Source organism: Carcharhinus amblyrhynchos, chromosome 6 (genome assembly GCF_965287045.1).
Source record: "Carcharhinus amblyrhynchos chromosome 6, sCarAmb.v2.hapA, whole genome shotgun sequence".
Lineage (NCBI taxonomy): Eukaryota > Metazoa > Chordata > Chondrichthyes > Carcharhiniformes > Carcharhinidae > Carcharhinus > Carcharhinus amblyrhynchos.
Window position 1 is genome coordinate 14,264,910 of NC_137329.1, and position 19,488 is coordinate 14,284,397.

At 42.3% G+C, this 19,488-nt stretch overlaps 1 protein-coding gene across 2 annotated transcripts in view; it reads left to right on the forward strand.

Moving 5' to 3' along the window:
- The window catches only part of csrp3 (cysteine and glycine-rich protein 3 (cardiac LIM protein)), a 30,941-nt gene extending 16,626 nt beyond the window's left edge, over positions 1-14,315 (forward strand). For both annotated transcript variants that reach the window (XM_080191543.1, XM_080191544.1), the window contains exons 3-6: positions 2,220-2,388; positions 4,145-4,271; positions 11,129-11,222; positions 13,830-14,315. In XM_080191543.1, the coding sequence (XP_080047669.1) occupies positions 2,220-2,388; positions 4,145-4,271; positions 11,129-11,222; positions 13,830-13,906 (467 nt within the window). In that variant the 3' untranslated portion in view covers positions 13,907-14,315. The remainder of the gene's footprint in view (positions 1-2,219; positions 2,389-4,144; positions 4,272-11,128; positions 11,223-13,829) is intronic.
- The last annotated feature ends 5,173 nt before the right edge of the window (positions 14,316-19,488 follow it).

A 19,488-nucleotide genomic window follows, 5' to 3' on the forward strand; every position in this document is an offset into this window, starting at 1 on the left:
TTAATCAGGACCCCACTATAAGCTTGCAGGAAAGATCTGATCTAACACAGCAGGATTGTCACCATTCCCTGCCTCTCATCTTGATCAGCTCATTGCTTTCCAGAGATTTCAGGCCCGTTGCTCTGAAGCATCAATTGCAGACTTAAAAGTGTTTCTAATTTATTAGTGCCACAAGTGGGTTTACATTAACACTGCAACAAAGTTACTGAGGAAAATCCCCTAGATGCGCCTATTTGGGTGCACCTGAGGGAGAATTTAGCATGGCCAATGCACCTAACCAGCATGTCTTTCAGACTGTGGGAGGAAACCGGAGCACCCGAAGGAAACCCACGCTGACACGGGGAGAACGACCCAAACTGGGAACAGGTTCATTGAGGTAGCAGTGCTGCCCACTGTGCCATTGTGATATTTTTCCCTAGCTGATGGGTTAACAACAGAAATTCATTATTTCTTAGCGGAATATTTACTTTGTATTTTACTATCACCTTGGCTGTATAACTGCCCATTTACCCTCACTAAAGGCCCTCTTGTTAGGGCTGGCTGAATTGTAACAATCTAAAATGAAACTCTCATTTTTCACTAGTTTGAACACTTTTTTTATTTTGTGGAGAGTAACAATAATTGTAGATCAATAAGCCTTTTGTTCCTGCATTTAATCTCCGATGGTCATTTGCCAATAGCCACACTCTCAACATCTGCCACTTTTTGTAAATCCGAATTTGAATTTTAGAAATCTCTGGGTTTATTGAGACAGCAGCATTTGGGAGGGAAGGGATGATGGCTGTAAACTTTAAATCAAGGGTACGAGTTAAATAATAACCTGATTAGAAACAAGTAATTTCTTTGTTTTGTGAGAGCTAATTAAGTGAAATTGCAATGCTGCTTTACAAGCAAGTATGTATTTCCAGAGATGCAGTAGCTGAAGAATTGTCCTTATTTATCTGACCACATATCCATTTCAAACCTTTTTATAACATTTATCCCATTTGCTACATTCTGATATCAACCAGAAAGCAATGGTTAAATCTATCCCCTAATTCCTCAGGCACTACATTCCAGATTCTGACCACTTGCTGCATTTTTTTTTTAAAGAAATGTTTTCTCTTGTAGCTTCCTTTGCCAATCACCTTAAATTGATATCCTCTGATTCTCGATCCTTCTACCAATGGGAGCAGTTTCTCCTACGCACTCTGTCCCGGCACCTCATGTTTTGGAACACCTCTGTAAAACCACCTCCCAACCTTCCCAACTCCAAGGAGAACTAGCCCCAGCATCTCCCTTACTATCTATGTAACTGGAGTTTCTCATCCCTGGAACCATTCCCGTGAATTTTTTCTGCGTCCAGAATTGAATATGATGCAGTAAGAAGTCTCTCAACACCGGGTTAAAGTCAACAGGTTTATTTGGAATCATGAGCTTTTGGAGCACTGATCCTTCATTGGATGAATGGACTTGTTGTGAGACTTCTGGGATTGCCACCCCAGTCCAACACTGGCATCTCCACATCATGAATATGATACTGCAGTTGAGGCCAAACTAGTGTTTTATCACCTACTTTTGCACTCTGTGCCCTTCCTTAAAGTATTGGACTTCGTTAATTCCTTTCTCAACCAACTTTAATGTGTTTGTGCACACAGCCCCAGAAGTCTCTGCTATTCCAACTCCATAGTGGCACAGTGGTTAGCACCATTGCCTCAGTGCCAAGGACTCAGGTTCAATTCCCAGCTTGGGCCACTGTCTGTGTGGAGTTTGCACGTTCTCTCTGTGCCTGTGTGAGTTTCCTCCAGGTGCTCCAGTTTCCTCCCACAGTCCGAAAGACGTGCTGGTGAGATGCATTGGCCATGCTAAATTCTCCCTCAGTGTGGTGACTAGGGGATTTTCACAATAACTTCATTACATCACAAGCCTACTTGTGACACTGATAAATAAACTGTAACATAAACATCGCCTTTAGAATTGTGCACTTTATTTTGTATTGCCTCTGTAACAATCACTTTGCCCTTCTCTGCCATGCATCCACCCATTACACTGACATATCTGTCCTTTCCTCTTCACTGTTCTCTCTACATTTTGAAATTGTGTCTTGTATACCCACATCTGGTATTATATTTTCTTTCTCAACAAACCAATTTTTTTCAGAAGACATGTTTCTTGAGTTTTTGATCTGTAAGACAGATTCATCAGCGACCTTGCATTTGTTGCTTTTTCTTTCCCTCCAGTGCTCTGCAGAAAGGCCCTGGACAGCACTACAGTTGCTGCACATGAATCTGAAATCTACTGCAAGGCTTGCTATGGCAAGAAGTATGGACCAAAGGGCTATGGCTACGGTCAAGGTGCTGGAACACTTAGTTCTGAGACCCTAGAAAGTCCTGGCTCCCAACAAATGGAGTAAGTGTTTATGAAGAATGAATGAACTTGTTTTTGGCCAACTGAACAGGGAGCAGCAACATTAACATGGGGTACAGGAGTGGAAGGATTGAGGAGTTGAAGTTGGCACAGCAGGTTGAGAGAGTATTTTAAATAAACAGAATCCTGTGCTTCATGATTAGGAGTATGAAGTAGAGGATAAGGAAGCTGCGATAAATCTGTACAAAACACTGGCTTGACTTCAGTTGGAGTTTTGAGTCCAATTCTGACATTGCACTTTAGGAAAAATGTGAAGGCATTGGAGAAGGTCCAGGAAAGATTCACGAGAAAGGTCTGAGATGTGGGAACTCCAGTTGTGAAGATAAGTTGTAAAAGATGGAGCTGTTTCCCTTGGGGGGGTGGGTGGGGAGGGGAATGGTTGGGAGGAGATTTCATTGAGGTGCTCAGTCATGAGGCATCTGGAAAAAGTAGATTGGTGGGGGGAGGGGTGGTGTGTGGAAACTAGGGTGGCCCTGTGGTGCAGTGGTTAGCACCGCAGCTTCACAGCGCAACGGAATTGGGTTCATTCCAGCGTTGGGTGACTGTCTGTGTGGAATTTGCACATTCTCTCAGGTGTTCTGGTTTCTTCCCACAGCCCAAAGATGTGCAGGTTAGGTAGATTGGCCATGCTGAATTGCCTCTTAAGTGTCAGAGGGATTAGCAGGGTAAATACATAGGGTATGGGGATAAGATCTGGGTGGGATTGTTGTCGGTGCAGGCTCAATGGGCCAAATGGCTTCTTTCTGCAATGCAGGGATTCTGTAAACTTGTTGCCATTGACAGAAGGTTGAGATCCAGAAGATATCAAAAAGTCAGTGCCAAAAACAACAGTAAGACAAACCTTTATTAGACGGTGAGTGGGTAGGATCTGGAATGTATTCCCTGAGAGTGTGTCAGAGGCAGATTCAATTGTGGCTCGCAAAGAAAGAATGGAATCATTATCTAAAAGGGAAATAATTGGTAGAAGAAAAATCAGGTGGGTGGATTTTTTTACTCATTCATAGACATTGCTGGCTGGCCAGTATTCGTTTCCTATTCCCAGTTGGCCGAGGACAGTTGAAAGTCAGCCACATTGCTGTGGCTCTGGAGTCACATACAGGCCAAGTCAGGTAAGATGGCAGATTTCCTTCCCTAAAGGACATCAGTGAACCAGATGGGCTTTTTCGACAATGGTTTTACAGTCATCAGTTGATTCTTAATTCCAGATTTTTTTTTATTAAATTCAAATTCCACCGTCTGCTAGGGCGGGATTTGTACCTGGGTCCCCAGACATCAGTTGAGTTTCTGGATTAACAATCCAACGATAATACCACTAGACCATTGTTCCTGCATAGAGATCTCATAGGTGTGATGGAATAAATGGCCTCCCAGTTCTGCTGTAACCATTCTATGAAAGCAGTGTTCATTGCTCTCATGCTGATCTTTGGGGACTATTCATACACAAATTCATAATGGCAGGACAGAGAAAAGAGCCAATTAAATCTTCAGAGGTTCAAGATGGTTCATCAGTAAAAATCCTTAGGTGGTCATGGCCTCTGGATTGAAACTGAGTCACAGCTATCTGAAACCGAGTTTCTGATGGCAAATTAATTGTAAATGCAATCGAGTTTTCTGAATCTCCATTCACTTGCCACATCAAAAGACTCATCAGGATTAAAGGGCATTTATGGAAACTGTAAGAACTACATGGCCTGACACACTTGTTTAATCAACCTCCTTGGTTTTTTTTTCTTCTCAGGGCTAAACCACGCCAATCTTCAAACCCCAGCTCCTCCAAATTTGCCAGTAAATTTGGTGGTGCAGAGAAGTGCCCACGGTGCAGCCAGTCTGTGTATGCAGCCGAGAAGGTGATTGGAGGAGGAAAGGTATGCAAATATATAACAGTGATTAATTCTTTCAGTGGCAGAACTGAATTGGGCAAGGAAGACTTAAATCCACCATTATAGGGTTGTCGAGATTCAGCACTGAGGTTTTCACTCAAGATAACAACTGCAAAGGGAATTGGAAAATTGATGTTGGTACAATAGGTTGTGGAGAGCTGTGTGTGTCCCTCCTCTAAATGTGGTCTTTCTTTGCCCCCAGTTCTCTTTTTCCTCATATTCTCTAGGATGGCAGAGTGGTTAGCGTTGCTGCCTTACAGTGCCAGGGATCTGGGTTCGATTCTCGGCTTGGGTTATAACAATATGAAATGTTTTGTAGTATTATGAATAAGGTATATTTTTGCAAAAGAAAACACTGTTACAGAATTTTGCATAATGAATCTTGTATGGATTTGGCAGGAAGAGAATCAGATTATAGGATGGAATTCTCCTATCTGGCAACTAGGTCCTGTGGCATTGCAGGGAACATGGACTGTGCTTATCATATCCCCCAGCCCTGATCTCTGAATTGTACACCTGGGGAGGCCTTGCACCATGTTCCATGGCAGCTAGATCTAACTGCTTATAATCTGCCAACATATCTGGGAATCATATTGAAAAGCTGCCTATCATCACTGACCTACGATTGAAGAAAGAAGATGCACCTCCTGAAAATAAAGGTGAATCTTCAGCAACACTTTCAAGGTTGGAAGATGGGCTCTGTCCAGGACACCAAATGTGGAAGATCCACCTGTAGATGTCCCCACCCACTGCTTGTAGTGATCCAGGGTTGTTGGCATCAATCCCAAACTCAGGGAGCTTTGCTGAAGTGAGTTCCAAGATCTGCACGCCATGTTGTTCCTGGCATATTTTCCCACCAGTGTCACAGAGAATCTGGTGTGGGTGCTTGGGCCTTTGTCTGTATCCCATTAGCAGAATGCAAATCTGTCTCACACTGGCCTCCAATGGGTTTCCCGATCTGCTGTGACAGGCACCAGCAAAGATCCCACGGTAATTCATGCCGGTGTAAATTATTCGGCCTCCCGTGGAATTCTTTTTTTTCCCTCTGTTATTGAACCTACTGGCAGGGGCATGGGAGAATTCTGCCCATTTTGTGGAAAAACTTTTATATACATGTAGTTCTGGCTCAGTGGATAGCACCCATGCCTCTTGGACAGAAGGGTATGGGTTCAGGTCTCCCTCCAAGGCCTGAGTGCTGCAGCACATCTGAGCTGCTGTCTTTTCAATGAGATGTTTAACTGAGATCAGGTGAAAAAGCAGGAGACTCATTACCTAATCTGATGGTCAATATTGACCCCTCCAACAATAACCACAGAAACAAACAGGTCATCTGACCCAGTGTGGGAGCTTGCTATGTGCAAACTGGCTGCTGTAAGAGTGACAATATTACGTTGATTACAAAGTACTTTTGGGATGTCTCTTGGTCATGAAAGGCACTAGATAAATGCAAGCTATTTTTGTGTCTGAAATTATGACAACAATGTGAAGGACTAAGGCTAGCAATGCAGGGCACCAACAAAACCAATGGGGTGAAAATGAAAAAGAGTTTGGGTTAAATCAGACCTGATGATAACAACATATATAGGAGAAACTGAATTGCAAAGGATTGAACTGAAGACTCTATATCAAATTCTCTTTACAATTGATTTTGCATTCCATGAACTGAAGGTTGTGGATTTTATTGAAGCTCATTGTGTCAACAGCATAAGAAGTACAAAATCTATTGTGTAATTGAGGAAAGAGTTTTACAGCCCCATTGTGTCCCTATTTTTTTTTTTGTTTAACTGCTTTGCAGTGTATTTATGAAGAATCTTCCACTTTTTTAAAGCATCCCACAATTGTCTTTTTTAAAGTTTGTTTATTAAGGTCCCAGGTAGGTTTACATTTGGCACTGCAAAATGAAGTTACTTGAAAATGAGGAAAATAACAAAAAGTAGGGGACGTGACCACAGATTGCAGTAAATGGAAGAGTATTTGGGGGTGGGAGGGGTCACAAATTTCAGAAAATATAATCTGTCTTTATTACAGAAGTGCAAGAAACAAGCTATAAGAAAGGTCATGTCATCCAATCTTATTGGAACTTGGTGAGATGGGTAATGGTCTACAAACACTGGTGGAATCATTTGAGTTTGGTTAAACAAGAGGACAAGGTGGCTCATCTGCCAGTGAGATGAAGCAATCGCCATGAAGAGAGGCAGAATCGATATGTGAGCTGCAAAGCCTCTTGACCTGAGTGGAATTATCATATGTGCAGCAACTGGTGCCTGAGCATTCACTTCAAAGACATATTTTCAATTTTATCATTCTGACTGTGGTTGCCCTACCCTCTGTTGATAGCGTAGGCTAGCAACAGCAAATCGGGTGAGAGGCTGTTGTATGAGTTTACGTTTTGGGTTTATTGGGATCCTATATTTACCAGCTGCTGACCCACTGGTCTTGTACAACTGACAGCACACGCCAACTAAATTCACTACATCTGCCAAGGAGCACCTGTTTAGACTGGCACATTACTAATCCAAAAATAAAAGCAGCTTTTTGGTTCAGAATCCAGTGATTTACGTTACTAAAAACAGCAATTGTTGCAAGTTCTGTACTCAAGTTCCACAGCCTCTGCTTCCTCAGAAGACAAAGGGAATTTGGCATGTCAGCTTACAATTCTCTCCAACTTTTACAGATGCACCATAGAAAGCATTCTTTCTGGTTATATCACAGCTTAGAATGGCTGCTGATCTGCCCCAAGACCACATGGAACTACAAAGAGCTGTGAACAAAGCCCAATCCATCATGCAAACCAGGCTCCCATCCATTACGCTGTTTACACTTTCTACTGCCTCAGCAAAGCAGCCAGCATAATTAAGGACTCCAGGCATACACTCTTCCTCCACCTTCTATTGGGAAAAAGATAAAAAGTCTGGGGTCACGTACCAACTGACTCAAGAACAAATTCTTCCCTGCTGCTGTCAGATTTTTTTTTTTGAATGAACCTACCTTCCATTAAATTGATCTTTCTCTACACCCTAGCTATTACTGTGACACTACATTCTGCACTCTCTCCTTTCCTCCTCTATGTACAATATGCTTTATCTGTATAGTACGCAAGAAACAATTTTCACTGTGTCCCAGTACGTGTGACAAATCAAATCAACGTGAAACGTGAACAAAATATTTTTGGTACTTCTGGATGTACTGTTCGGCCAGGGTTTGGGGTGGCACAGCAGTTGGCACTGCTGCCTCAGTGCCAGGGACCTGGATTTGATTCCTGGCTTGGGCCACTGTCTATGTGGAGTCTATATGTTCTCATCTTATGGGTTTCCTCCAAGTGCTCCCATTTCCTCCCACAGTCCTAAAGACATGCTAGTTAGGTACATTGGCCATGTTAAATTCTCTGTGTCCCTGAACAAGGTGGTGACTAGGGGATTTTCACACTAACTTCATTGCAGTATTAATGTAAGCATTACTTGTAATGCTTACATTAATAATTACACCAATAATAAACTTAATATTTTCAGAAATTAGATTCTTTGCTTTTATATTTAATCGATTCCTTCTAAAATATGTCCATTAAAAGATCCAAAGCGGGATTGAGAACTTTTTCCAAACACAGCCAGCCCAAGAAAGGCAGGCTGAATACTTTTCCTTTTTGAGCTAATTCTATACGGCATTTATAAAATTCCTGCGATACATCACGACAGGAGGTGCCCCATGCCCAGACCTTGTTTGCAGAATGAACAAATTTCTCTAATAGGCAATTAGCAGGTTTAACTTTTTTTAACATTGTTACCACATACTTAAAATAGATCAGTAGCCCGTAGCCTTATGTTTTATCAGACGTGTACTGTCTGCCTTTTGAAAGGCTGAATTAACATCTCATTTCCTTTTTTTGTCAAATAAAGTGTAAGATTAAATCTCCTAAGGGAGCAAGCGCAAATGTCATCATGGTTTCAGTTTACACTTTTATATGCCCATAATCCCATCATTTATTGAGCACGATAAAAGATAAATTTCTGCCTTTTCACTGGAAGCTTGGTCACAACTCGGTCTTGCTTTTTTAATTAAGTTTTTTATCGTATTTAAAATGCTCATCATCAATTTCCAACGGCAGGTAAAATAAATTGCTACGCAACGCTAATGACATTAGCTGCAAATTGAACTGCCAAAAAGCCTGAGGGAAGCTGTTGCTCTCTTGAGTCACTGCCAGAGACAAGGACACCTGGTCATTTCGTTTTATTTGGGTCTTTCTAGTCACTGCTGAATGTTGAAGTGTTTTCAGTGTAAATCCTGAGAGGGGAAAAAAATTTGTGTGTTCCCCATCTTCCAGCGCCTATCAATTTGCGCTTATCCAAAACTGTTTGCAGTGCTTATCACAACTGGCACCCACTTGTCCTGTTAACCCTATGCTCGCTGGCCAACATTCATTTCCAGATCCAGCAGCATCCCAACTTTGTGAAATTCCCATTCGTGGTTTTCCGCTCATTCCTTGGCCTTTGCACCTTTTTTTTTATAACCTGCAGCGCTACAACCCTCCAAGACCCCTGCTCCAATCCTGGCTTCTGATTTTAATTGCTTCACAGTTGCTGTTGCTACTTTCAGCTGCCCAACCGCTAAGATCTGGAATTTTCTGCTTGAACCTCTCTGCTCTAAACTCCTGTCAAATTGTTCCTTTTTAAAGCATAAGCTTTTCGCCATCTTGTCTAGTTTGGTAACGAATTGTGTCTCAATGTTTTCGGTGGTATGATAAACATGCATGTTCTTGTTGCAATAATGAGAAAAGAGCTGATGTTTCGAATTCAGATGACTCTTTGTTAAAGTTCTGCTCCAGCTTTGACAAAGGGTCATCTGGACTCGCAACGCTAGCTCTTTTTTTTTCCCTCCCCTTTACAGATGCTGCCAGACCTGCTGAGATTTTCCAGCGTTTTTCTCTCGGTTTCAGATTTCAGCAACCTTGTTGCAATAATCATAGAACCCTATAGTGCAGAAAGAGGCCCTTCGGCCCATCAAGTTTGCACCAACCACAATCCCACCCAGGCCATACCATCCCCCGCATATCCCTACATATTTATCCACTAATCCCTCTAACCTAAGCATCCTTGTACACTAAGGGACAATTTAGCTTAGCCAATCAACCTAACCCGCACGTCTTTGGACTGGTGGGAGAAAACCGGAGCACCCGGAGGAAACCCACACAGACATGAGGAGAATGTGCAAACTCCACACAGACAGTGACCCGAGCCGGGAATCGAACCCAGGTCCCTGAAGCTGTGAAGCATCTGTGCTACCATGCCGCCCCATAATGGTTAGAATGCGGATCTTGCTGTGACTGAGTGTAATAGTAGCGTTTACTGGGCATTAAAAAATCTGGGTGGAAATGTAAACTGAGGTGGATGTAAAGAGGTTACAAAGGGATGTTGACGGGTGAAATGATTGGACAATGTGCAGATGAGACATGATATGAGGAAGTGCAAAATTTCCTACTTTTTGGTAGGAAGCATGGAAAAGCAATTTTTTTTTTTTTTGTTAAAATCTCATGAGTAAACATTTAACCTTGAAATGGATGTGAGAGTCTGCATACACCTCATGAATGTTAGGTTTCTGTGAATTGTGCAATTAGGAAGTCAAATGTGTTAACCTTTCTTATTCCAAGGGGATTAGGTATAAGAGTGAGGAATTTATATGGGGCTTCTTGCTGCAGCTGTATAGGGCATTGGTGAGGCCGCAGCTGGAGTACTGTGTGCAGTTTTGGGCGCCGCACCTGCGCAAAGATATTTTGACCTTGGAGGGAGTGCAGAGGAGGTTTACTAGGCTGATACTGGAGTTGAGGGGGTTGAGCTATGAGGAGAGGCTGAATAAACTAGGCTTGTACTTGTTAGAGTTCAGAAGAATGAGGGGAGATCTCATTGAGACGTATAAGATGATGAATGGGATGGATAGGATAGAGGTGGAGAGACTCTTCCCGCTCAGAAAAGACAGTAGGACTAGGGGGCACAGCCTCAAGATAAAGGGGGGTGCGGTTTAGAACGGAGTTGAGGAGGAACTTCTTCACTCAAAGGGTGGTGAATCTCTGGAATTCTCTGCCCGTTGAAGTGGTGGAGGCTGCCTCGCTAAATTATTTTTAAGACGCGGGTTGATGGGTTTTTGATAAGCAAGGGGATTAAGGGTTATGGGGAGAGGACAGGAATGTGAAACTGAGCCACAACAGATCAGCCATGATCTTATTGAATGGCGGGGCAGGCTCGAAGGGCTAGATGGCCTACTCCTGCTCCTATTTCTTATGTTCTTATGGAGAATGTGTCCAGTCTTTTGGCCTCAGTTACCTAAGGAAACTATCATTGTCTTGAAGAGGATGCAATGAAGGTTTGATTTGATTTTGTTATTGTCATGCGCATTGATAAACAGTGAAAAGTATTGTTTCTTATGCACTACACAGACAAAGCATACTATTCATAAGGGTACAAAGTTGAGGAGAGGGTGCAGAACGTAGTGTTAGTCACACTTAGAGTGAAGAGAAAGATCAGCTTAATATAAAGGAGGTCCATTCAAAAGTCTGATGGCAGTAGGGAAGAAGTTGTTCTTTGATTTCAGACTTCTGTATTCCTTTTTCCCCAGAGCATTGTTAGAGTTTGAGAGTTCGTGTTTTTAAAAGCACAGAGCAAGAGTAAAAGACAGAATAAGAGGGTATGCTGGAGACGAAGTCATCTTGCTCTGGCACCATCTTGAACTTACAAGACTGTATGATTTATAAGGGGCATATATTTCAATTTGTACTTCTCCTGACCTAACTGCACCTTTTTTAGCACAGTTGGCCACCCCACTTTTGTAATCCTCTTTTTCTCATTTGGCTGCAGGCCTGGCACAAAACCTGTTTCCGCTGTGCACTGTGTGGCAAGAGCCTGGAATCTACAACCGTCACGGACAAAGATGGAGAAATCTACTGTAAAGGTAAAACAAAACTTTGCAATTAGCTGCTTCTTACAAAGGAGAAAATCAGAATTGAAATATTAAGACCCTGGGCATGATTACCCTTGACAAAGAGCATTCAGTAGATCAAACATGGTAGGATTCTGCCACCAGTCATTTTTCTCCACTGCGAGCGTTGTTTGGAACTTGTATCTCTCGGGCAGATCGTTCTCGCATCAATATTTAGCTGCAGTAAAACAGGTTATTCAGTTTATTGATGGTTTTAAATGAGGTGGTCAGGTCAGCAATCAGGAAATGTTGCCTTTGGCACTTAGTGCATCATTTACAGCAACATTCACTATCAATGCTGCCAGAATTGGGGAATTATTTGTTATTGATAATGTGGTTGATGGACTAGAAATGTTTGAACCTTTCATAATTCGGGCTAATATTTGAACAGTACTGAACTCCATCAGATCAGACTTTGAGACACCTACTTCAGCTAGGTGTTAAGTTGCCATGGCTGAATTGGCAGCAATGGTGCCATTCCTCTGTCAATCAAAATACCAGAAAGGATCAACTAACTATCCTTCTAACTAGAGCTTGAGAGATTGGGTTTTGGGCAAGATGGCAGCTGTGTTTACCCACATCATTCCACTGAAATGTGATCAGCGTAATCAAGACAAGAGCAGGGTATTGTCTATGCTGGAAATCTGAAATAAGAACAGAGAATAGTGGGAAAACCACATCTGAAGAGAAGCACAGTTTTTGACATTTTGGGTAGACGAGCCTTTATTGGAACTGAGGGAAGAGGAACGTAATCGGCTGTGAGCAAGGCGCGAGGGATTGAGAGAACAAAAAGGAAGGTGTGTGATAGGGTGAGATTAAATAACAAAAAAGGTTTCATGGTACAAAAGCCAAAGGGATTGGTACTGGGTTTAGTAAAGTAAGGCAAGTAACATTTTCACTACACAATGACCAGTTCCAAAGGGAGAGAGTCTAACCACCTCCATAATCAAATACCTCTACCATCAAAATCTGGGCTCACCATTGGACAAAGCTGAAGAAGAGCAGACCAGAGATTTGGGAGGATCGATCTTAACAAAAAATTCTAAATGCTCAAGTGTGAAAATGGGAGAGAATTGCACCCATCTTGGGGGGTGGGGGAGGAATATCCAGATGCAATCATAAGGCACTTGGAGAAAAAAGAGGCAAAGTGAGCCAGCAGGGGGAGAGGTGGAGCCTAGTCATGCTGGGAAGCAGGTTGCTGAGCTGGAGAGGTGCCCTGATTTCCCAGTGCATTGTGTACGTACTGCGTGGGAGATTTGTCCCTACAACCATCGCCTGCTCCCCCTCCCCTGTTAATGCAGAGTACCACCTTGCCCTGCTTGGGCAGTGCCAGGATGGCAGGCTGTCACTGCCCAAGGGGTACTGTCCTGTCTCTGATTCATCCAGGGGACTTCAAAAGCCTCCGGTACCACTGAGACCATCACATCTGGTCCCTGTGGATGGGGAGCATATGTGATCCTTACCGGTGCAGACCTCGACTGGTGAGTAGTTAAGTACAAGTCAGCCCAGAAGACTGCATCTGGGACTCGCCTAAGTATATTGAAATTACTTAATGAATAAGTAAAATTAGCTTTGCGCTGTTCCTGGGTGCGAAGCTGATTTTGCTAGCAGATTGGGGCCAGTAACATGGTGAGAGGTGAGAAACCTGGTTTGCCATGCTGCTCAACTAGGGTAAACAACAAATGCGACTGCCCCTGGAAATCTATGGTGATTGACTCATCTTTTGACACCCCAAAGACTCTGTCCACCATCTGCAATGCAAAAGTCAGGTATATGATAGAAATTGTCCATTTTGCTTGGTTTACCACCAGCACAAAAAGCAGCTCTCTTGATTTTTAAAATCTAAACCATGACTTTAAACATTTGCTCCCTCCACCATCACCATTGCTAACTGCACTGCAACAGCTCACCTCCTTTTCATATACCAGTCACTGTGACTGGGTCAAAATCCTGGAACACCCTCACCAACAGCACTGTACTTGCACCACACGGACATCTGCAGCAGTTCACCACCAGCTTCTGATAGGAAACGCTGGCCTAGTTAAGAACAAAAAAAAGTCTTTCTTCTCTTGAAGGATAAGCGTAGCAGATGTCTTGGAACATCACTGTTGACCAGTTTCCCTCCAAGTCACAAAGCATCTTGACTTGGAAATATATCGCTGTTTCATTATCAATGGGGCAGGATCCTGAAGCTCCCTTCTAGGGGCACTGTTGGTGTATCTACGCCACATAGACTTCTCTTCGAGGAGACAGCTGGCCACTACCTTCCCCATTGGAGATGAAAAATAAATGGCAGCTTTGGTGGTGGTGCCCATATTGCAATTTTTAAAAACTGCCTTGATTGCCCAAGAACACACTTTTTTGATTGGAAATTGAGTTTCATTTTGTTCGTGTTGCATCCCTATTTAACACACACGGGTGGATAAATGATCAAATAACAAAGAGAAACAAGTTCTGGTACTTGGAATAAGATCTGAATATTAAATACATTAGCAGAATGTTATTTGAAATGATTTGAATTTGCGTGTCTTAAAAGACAATCAAATCGACGCAAACTCCTTTTTTTTCTTACTGTTGCAGCTTGTTATGCGAGGAACTTTGGCCCGAAGGGTGTGGGGCATGGACAGTCAGGTGGAGCATTGCCTAGCGCAGATTAAAGAAAACCTCCTGCCACAGTCGGAGATGCATTTCGCTCTCAAATTTCCCCCTTTCCAGCGATCATTGGTCACCGTTCTTCCAAATCAACGCCTTTCACAATAAAGCTGGAGAAACATTTGTACGATAGCTATTCACAACCACTTTCATCCCTCAAAAGTCAGTTATTTTCACAATAAAGCATTTGAAATGCACCCTAGTCAATGTAGAAGGGGCTCTATAAATGATCAATGTCCAAATTTTTTACAAACCGACTGTAATGATGAATTGTTTTAAAGTTTCATTTCCACACTGAATGGAATTGAGTCCAATATGATAAAATGCCTTAGCACATTTTGTTATTGGAAGCTTATGAAAGTACCTATTAATCAATGCTTTGTAACGCTAAATAAAGTATTATTGGCACCTGAAGCGTTCCTGACACTATTCCTTTGACACTAACTCCATCTATTTTTACTCGGTATTTTTTTTGTTTCAGCCTGCTCCTTGCAAGGTCTTCATCTTTGTTCAGAGGTGCTCCTAGATTGCTGCAATTTCCCCACAGCCATTCTTATTGACATGCTTGCAACTGGGAAACGTTTCTTCTTAACCAGTTACCTGACTTGCTTTTCACTGAGCTTGATCTCCCTTACTCAGCCCAGGAAGTTGGGTTAAAAATGTGTTTGAAACTGGTTTTGACATACAGATTAATCCTCATTTGTATTACTCATTTTTGGAGGGAAAAATGGTAGGGGTGTAACAATAAATATTTCTGGAAAGGGTTTAAAAAGAAAACAGCCATAGATCAACGTCAACATAGTGGGAAAAGGATGCTGGTGGGCTTCAGTCATTAAGGGTGGCACAGTGGTTAGCATTACTGCCTCAGGGCCAGTGACGCAGGTTCAATTCTCAGCCTGGGTTGCTGTCTGTGAGGAGTCTGCACATTCTCCCCAGGTCTGTGTGCATTTCCTCCAGGTGCTCAGGTTTCCTCCCACAGTCCAATGACTGGTGCCGGTTAGGTGCATTGGCCATGCTAAATTCTCCCGCCGTGTATCCAAACAGGTGCCAGAGTGTGGCAACTAGAGGATTTTCACAGTAACTTAATTGCAGTATTAATGTAAGGCTACTTCTAGAAGACTAAGAAATAAATTTTATCTTACACTTAGCTGAGGTCCCCAAAATAGTGTCTCAGTCAATGAATTTGACTTTAAGTCACCACCTCCAAGGGGAAAAAATTACTAACTGTATCTGGGCTACTGTTGCAGACAGATTGAAGCAATGGGCATCTCTAGACTTTAAGCCTGTTGATTCTCTTCATTTATTTACAACTGGGAGCTCTTTCACCCCTCCAGCAGAGCTCTATGTACAACTGCTGACTTCTGTTCCTTGGTCATTAGGATAGGCAAAGTCCTTTTGTGGAAAAATAAACATTAAAGTTGAGTTTTGTTTGCATTCCACAGTTCAATTGTTTCAAAGTTTTACAATTAACTGCAGAAATAATTGGGACGACAATGTCTTTCTGATTTTATTAATGGGTTTTATCAGCAGATAACATTGGATATAGTGTTGAGTTCAAAAATAATCCACACTGTGTACATGCTGAGGTTATGATTTGTGTGAACATTCATTGCTGAGTCAACAGATAAAACTATACACTCTTCAACATTTCCAACACAAATGTTTAGCAACCTGCTTGAGTTACAGTTGGCTTCAGTAAGTGTTTAAGTTTATTTATTAGTGTCACAGACTTGCATTAACACTACAATTGTTACTGTGGGAATCCCTTGGTGTACTCAAACAAGGTGCCAGAGTATGGTGACTCAGATTTTAACAGTAACTTCATTGCAGTGTTAATGTAAGCCTAACTTGTGACACTAAAAAAAACATTTGGGCTGTCCTAGCTAAAGAAGGATCCTATCCGTCAACTTGCAACTACTACATAACAAGGGATTTTTGGCAATTTGTTTTATTCTTTCATTGCATGTGGGTGTTGTTGGCAAGGCCAGCATTTCTTGCCTGTCCTTAATTTCCCTTGAACTAAGTAGCTTCTTTGCCATTTCCAAAAACAATTAAGAGTCGACCACATTGCTGCAGGCCTGGAGTCACATACAGGGCAGCTCAGGTAAGGATGGAAGATTTTCTTCCTTTAAACAATATAGGTGAACCAGAGCAGTTTTTGTTTCATAATCACCATTACTGAGATTAGCTTTCAAGTCCAGATTTTTTTTTTCTTTTTAGTTCAATTCTAATTCCACTCTCCTACTGTGATGGGATTTGACCTTGTGTCCTTTTTAGTATTAGCCTGGGCCTCTGGATTACAATGCCACTGCCATTGCCATTACACTTCTAATAAAGTTAGCACAAGGGAAGATAGTTTAGATTATTGGAGACCAATCAATTTAATCTCAGGTCATCATTGCAGAAGTTCTCCAAGGTAGTTTTCAGCTGCTTCATCAATGACCTCCATCAAAAAGTCAAGTGCCAATGTTGACTTTTGGTTCCTGTGTTCAATTCCAATTGTAATTCCTCAAGTAATGTAACAGACTCAACACTACAAGGCCTGACCAGCATTCAATTTTTGGCTAACGATTGGCAAGAATATCATGCCACACAAGTGTGTCAATAACTGTCACCTGTAGGAAGTCTCACAACACCAGGTTAAAGTCCAACAGGCTTATTTGCAATCAATCATGAGCTTTTGGAGTTCACCTCATGAAGAAGCAGCACTCTAAAAGCTTGTGATTCCAAATAAGTCTGTTGAACTTTAACCTGGTGTAATGAGACTTCTTACAATGCCCACCCCAGGCCAATGCTGGCATCTCCACATCATGCAGCTCATGGAAACACCATTTCCAAACTCCCCTCCAATTCCCATGTGATCCTGACTTGGAAATTCCTTCACAACTGATGTGTCGAATTTCCAGGATTCTCAACCTAACCATATTGTGTTTGAGCACCTTCACCAGTGGAATGGCAGCAATTCAAAATGACAATTCACCTCCGCTAGCGATGGGCAATTGATGCCGGCATTGTCAGTCATACCCATGTAATGAGCAAATACGCTTTCTTTTTTAAAAAGTGCTTTCGAAACTGGAACAGTTGAGAGTTTGTGCATTTGTGAAATAAAACCTTGGCAAAATAAAATTATGTAATCATAAATAATTATCTAATACACTCAAGTAAAAGTACCACTTGACCTACAGGTGCTGTTATCAGTTTAGAAGAATTGAATACATTTCACAAGATGGACAGACTACTGCCACCTTGTGTCTAATATCAATCTGGTGTGTTAATTTACAAGTCACATCATTGACGCTCCACAGTGCAAAAGGTGGTCATTTGGCCCATCAGGGCTGCACCAACAACAATCCTACCCTAGCTGCCCACCACCCCCCCCCCACCCCCCCAACAGCCCAGCCTGCCACAACCCCACCCCCCTGCCACCCACCATGATAATTTTGCTTATCAGTGCCTTTGACAGGATGTGTACAGCAGGAAAAAAATTGGAAGGAAAATTAGTATCATTATGTCGTTGTCTTAAGTGAATGTTTAGTATATCAGCCATATTGCAACATTCCCAAACTATTTCACCTTTGCCTAACAATGTCTTCTTCCTCCTTGGTCTTCACAGTTTTGTAACATCTCTATTGTGCAGGTGGGTTTAACTCGATGGGTTAAATGGGTTGCCATTTAACCCGTCAAGTCTGCACCACCTGCAATCCTACCCCCTCAAGCACCAACCCCATAACCTCGAATATTTACCCTGCTAATCTCCCTAACATTAAAGTCAATTTAGCATGGCCAATCAACCTAACCCACACAGCTTTGGAATTTAGGACAAAACCCCCGAGGCACGGGGAGAAAGCGCAAACTCCACACAGACAGTAACTCAAGGCCGGAATTGAACCCAGGTTCCTGGGCAATGTGAAGCAGCACTGTTTAATCATGTGCTCCATTAAGTTACTTGGTCCAGAGACCCCACACTGATCAGTCATTAACAATCTGTGTAAACACCAACCCACTATCTCTCTGCAACCTCTAGCACAACTTAATCCTCCACTAAAATTTCTCCTATGCAGTCCTCCTCTAGCACACTGCTCTCTCTCCTTGGTTTCATACTCAAGAACACCCCACAATGTCACTGCCATTTGCTTCTCAGCCTTTTGGCCAAGGTCAATCCCAAAATGGGGTGCAATTCCTTTTCTTGGATTTTGCACATCTCTCTTGCAGGGGACCAAGAGTTGGCTTCAATTTGAATTTGGCTTTCAGAGCAAGCAAGGAGATAGATTTGGTTGCCCCGTCCACTCTGCACCTTGGCTTTGTAACTTTAAGAATGGAGTGAACATTTTTTAAAAAAAACCATTGAACCATAGAAAATTACAGCTCAGAAACAGGCCTTCTGGCCCTTCTTGTCTGTGCCAAACCATTTTTTGCCTAGTCCCACTGACCTGCACTTGAACCATATCACTCCAAATCCCTCTCATCCATGTACCTGTCCAAGTTTTTCTTAAATGTTAAAAGTGACCCCACATTTACCTCTTTATCCCACAGCTCATTCCTCACTCCCACCACTCTCTGTGTGAAGAAGCCCCCCCCAATATTCCCTTTAAACTTTTCTTTGTTCACCCTTAACCCATGCCCTCTGGTTTTTTTCCTCCCCTTGCCTCAGTGGAAAAAGCCTGCTTACATTCACTCTCTATACCTAATCTTTTTGCTTGCCTGGTTTCTTAACACACCCACTGGCTTATCTTTTGTGCACTCTTCCCTTTTAAAAAATATGCTAAACAAATACAACAAAGGTGCAAGTTCCTTTAGTTACCTGTCTGAAACAAATTAAATGTGTACCTACTATTGAAGTCAAAATTAATAACACCTTGTGTTGATCGTGAATAGAAGGTTTTAGTGTCCTTGGTTAAAAAGAACAAACAGCTGAGTCATATCAGCAGAAGCTCACAGAGTTTGAGCAGCGATTCAGAATGATCTGATGAAAGCAACATTGTAGATGTACAGAGTTCTAAACTAAACATTGGCTTTGCAGGTGACGCAGTCACAGCACTACTGTCTCACAGTGGCAAAGATACAGGTTCAATTCCCAACTTGGGTCACTGTCTGTGCAGAGTCTGCACATTCACCCCGTGTCTGCATGGGTTTCCTCCATGTGCTCTGGTTTCCTTCCACAGTCCGAAACATGTGCTAGTTAGGTGCATTGAGGGAGAATTTAACATGACCAGTGTACCCGAACAGGTGTCGGAATGTGGCGACTACGGGATTTTCACAGTAGCTTCATTGCGGTGTTAATGTAAGCCTAGATGAGACACTAACAAAATAAACTTTAAAAACATGCAATTTCCCATGGGCTGCACCTCTTCAGTCAGCTGAGTCATGTCAAGTCCAGTAACTGGTTATACTCGTTGGTGAAGCAGCCAGAAGGCAAATTTGCATTGTTGTACAAATGGCTCACATTATTTAGACATTCACGCGTAAGAGTAACACTATAAAGGTAGCTCTGTTATAGATCGAAATCAATACATTTGAACCCTCGCTGGACACCCCACTATCATCACAACAGGACAATCAATTAGCATTTATAATTCTTTCAAAACAG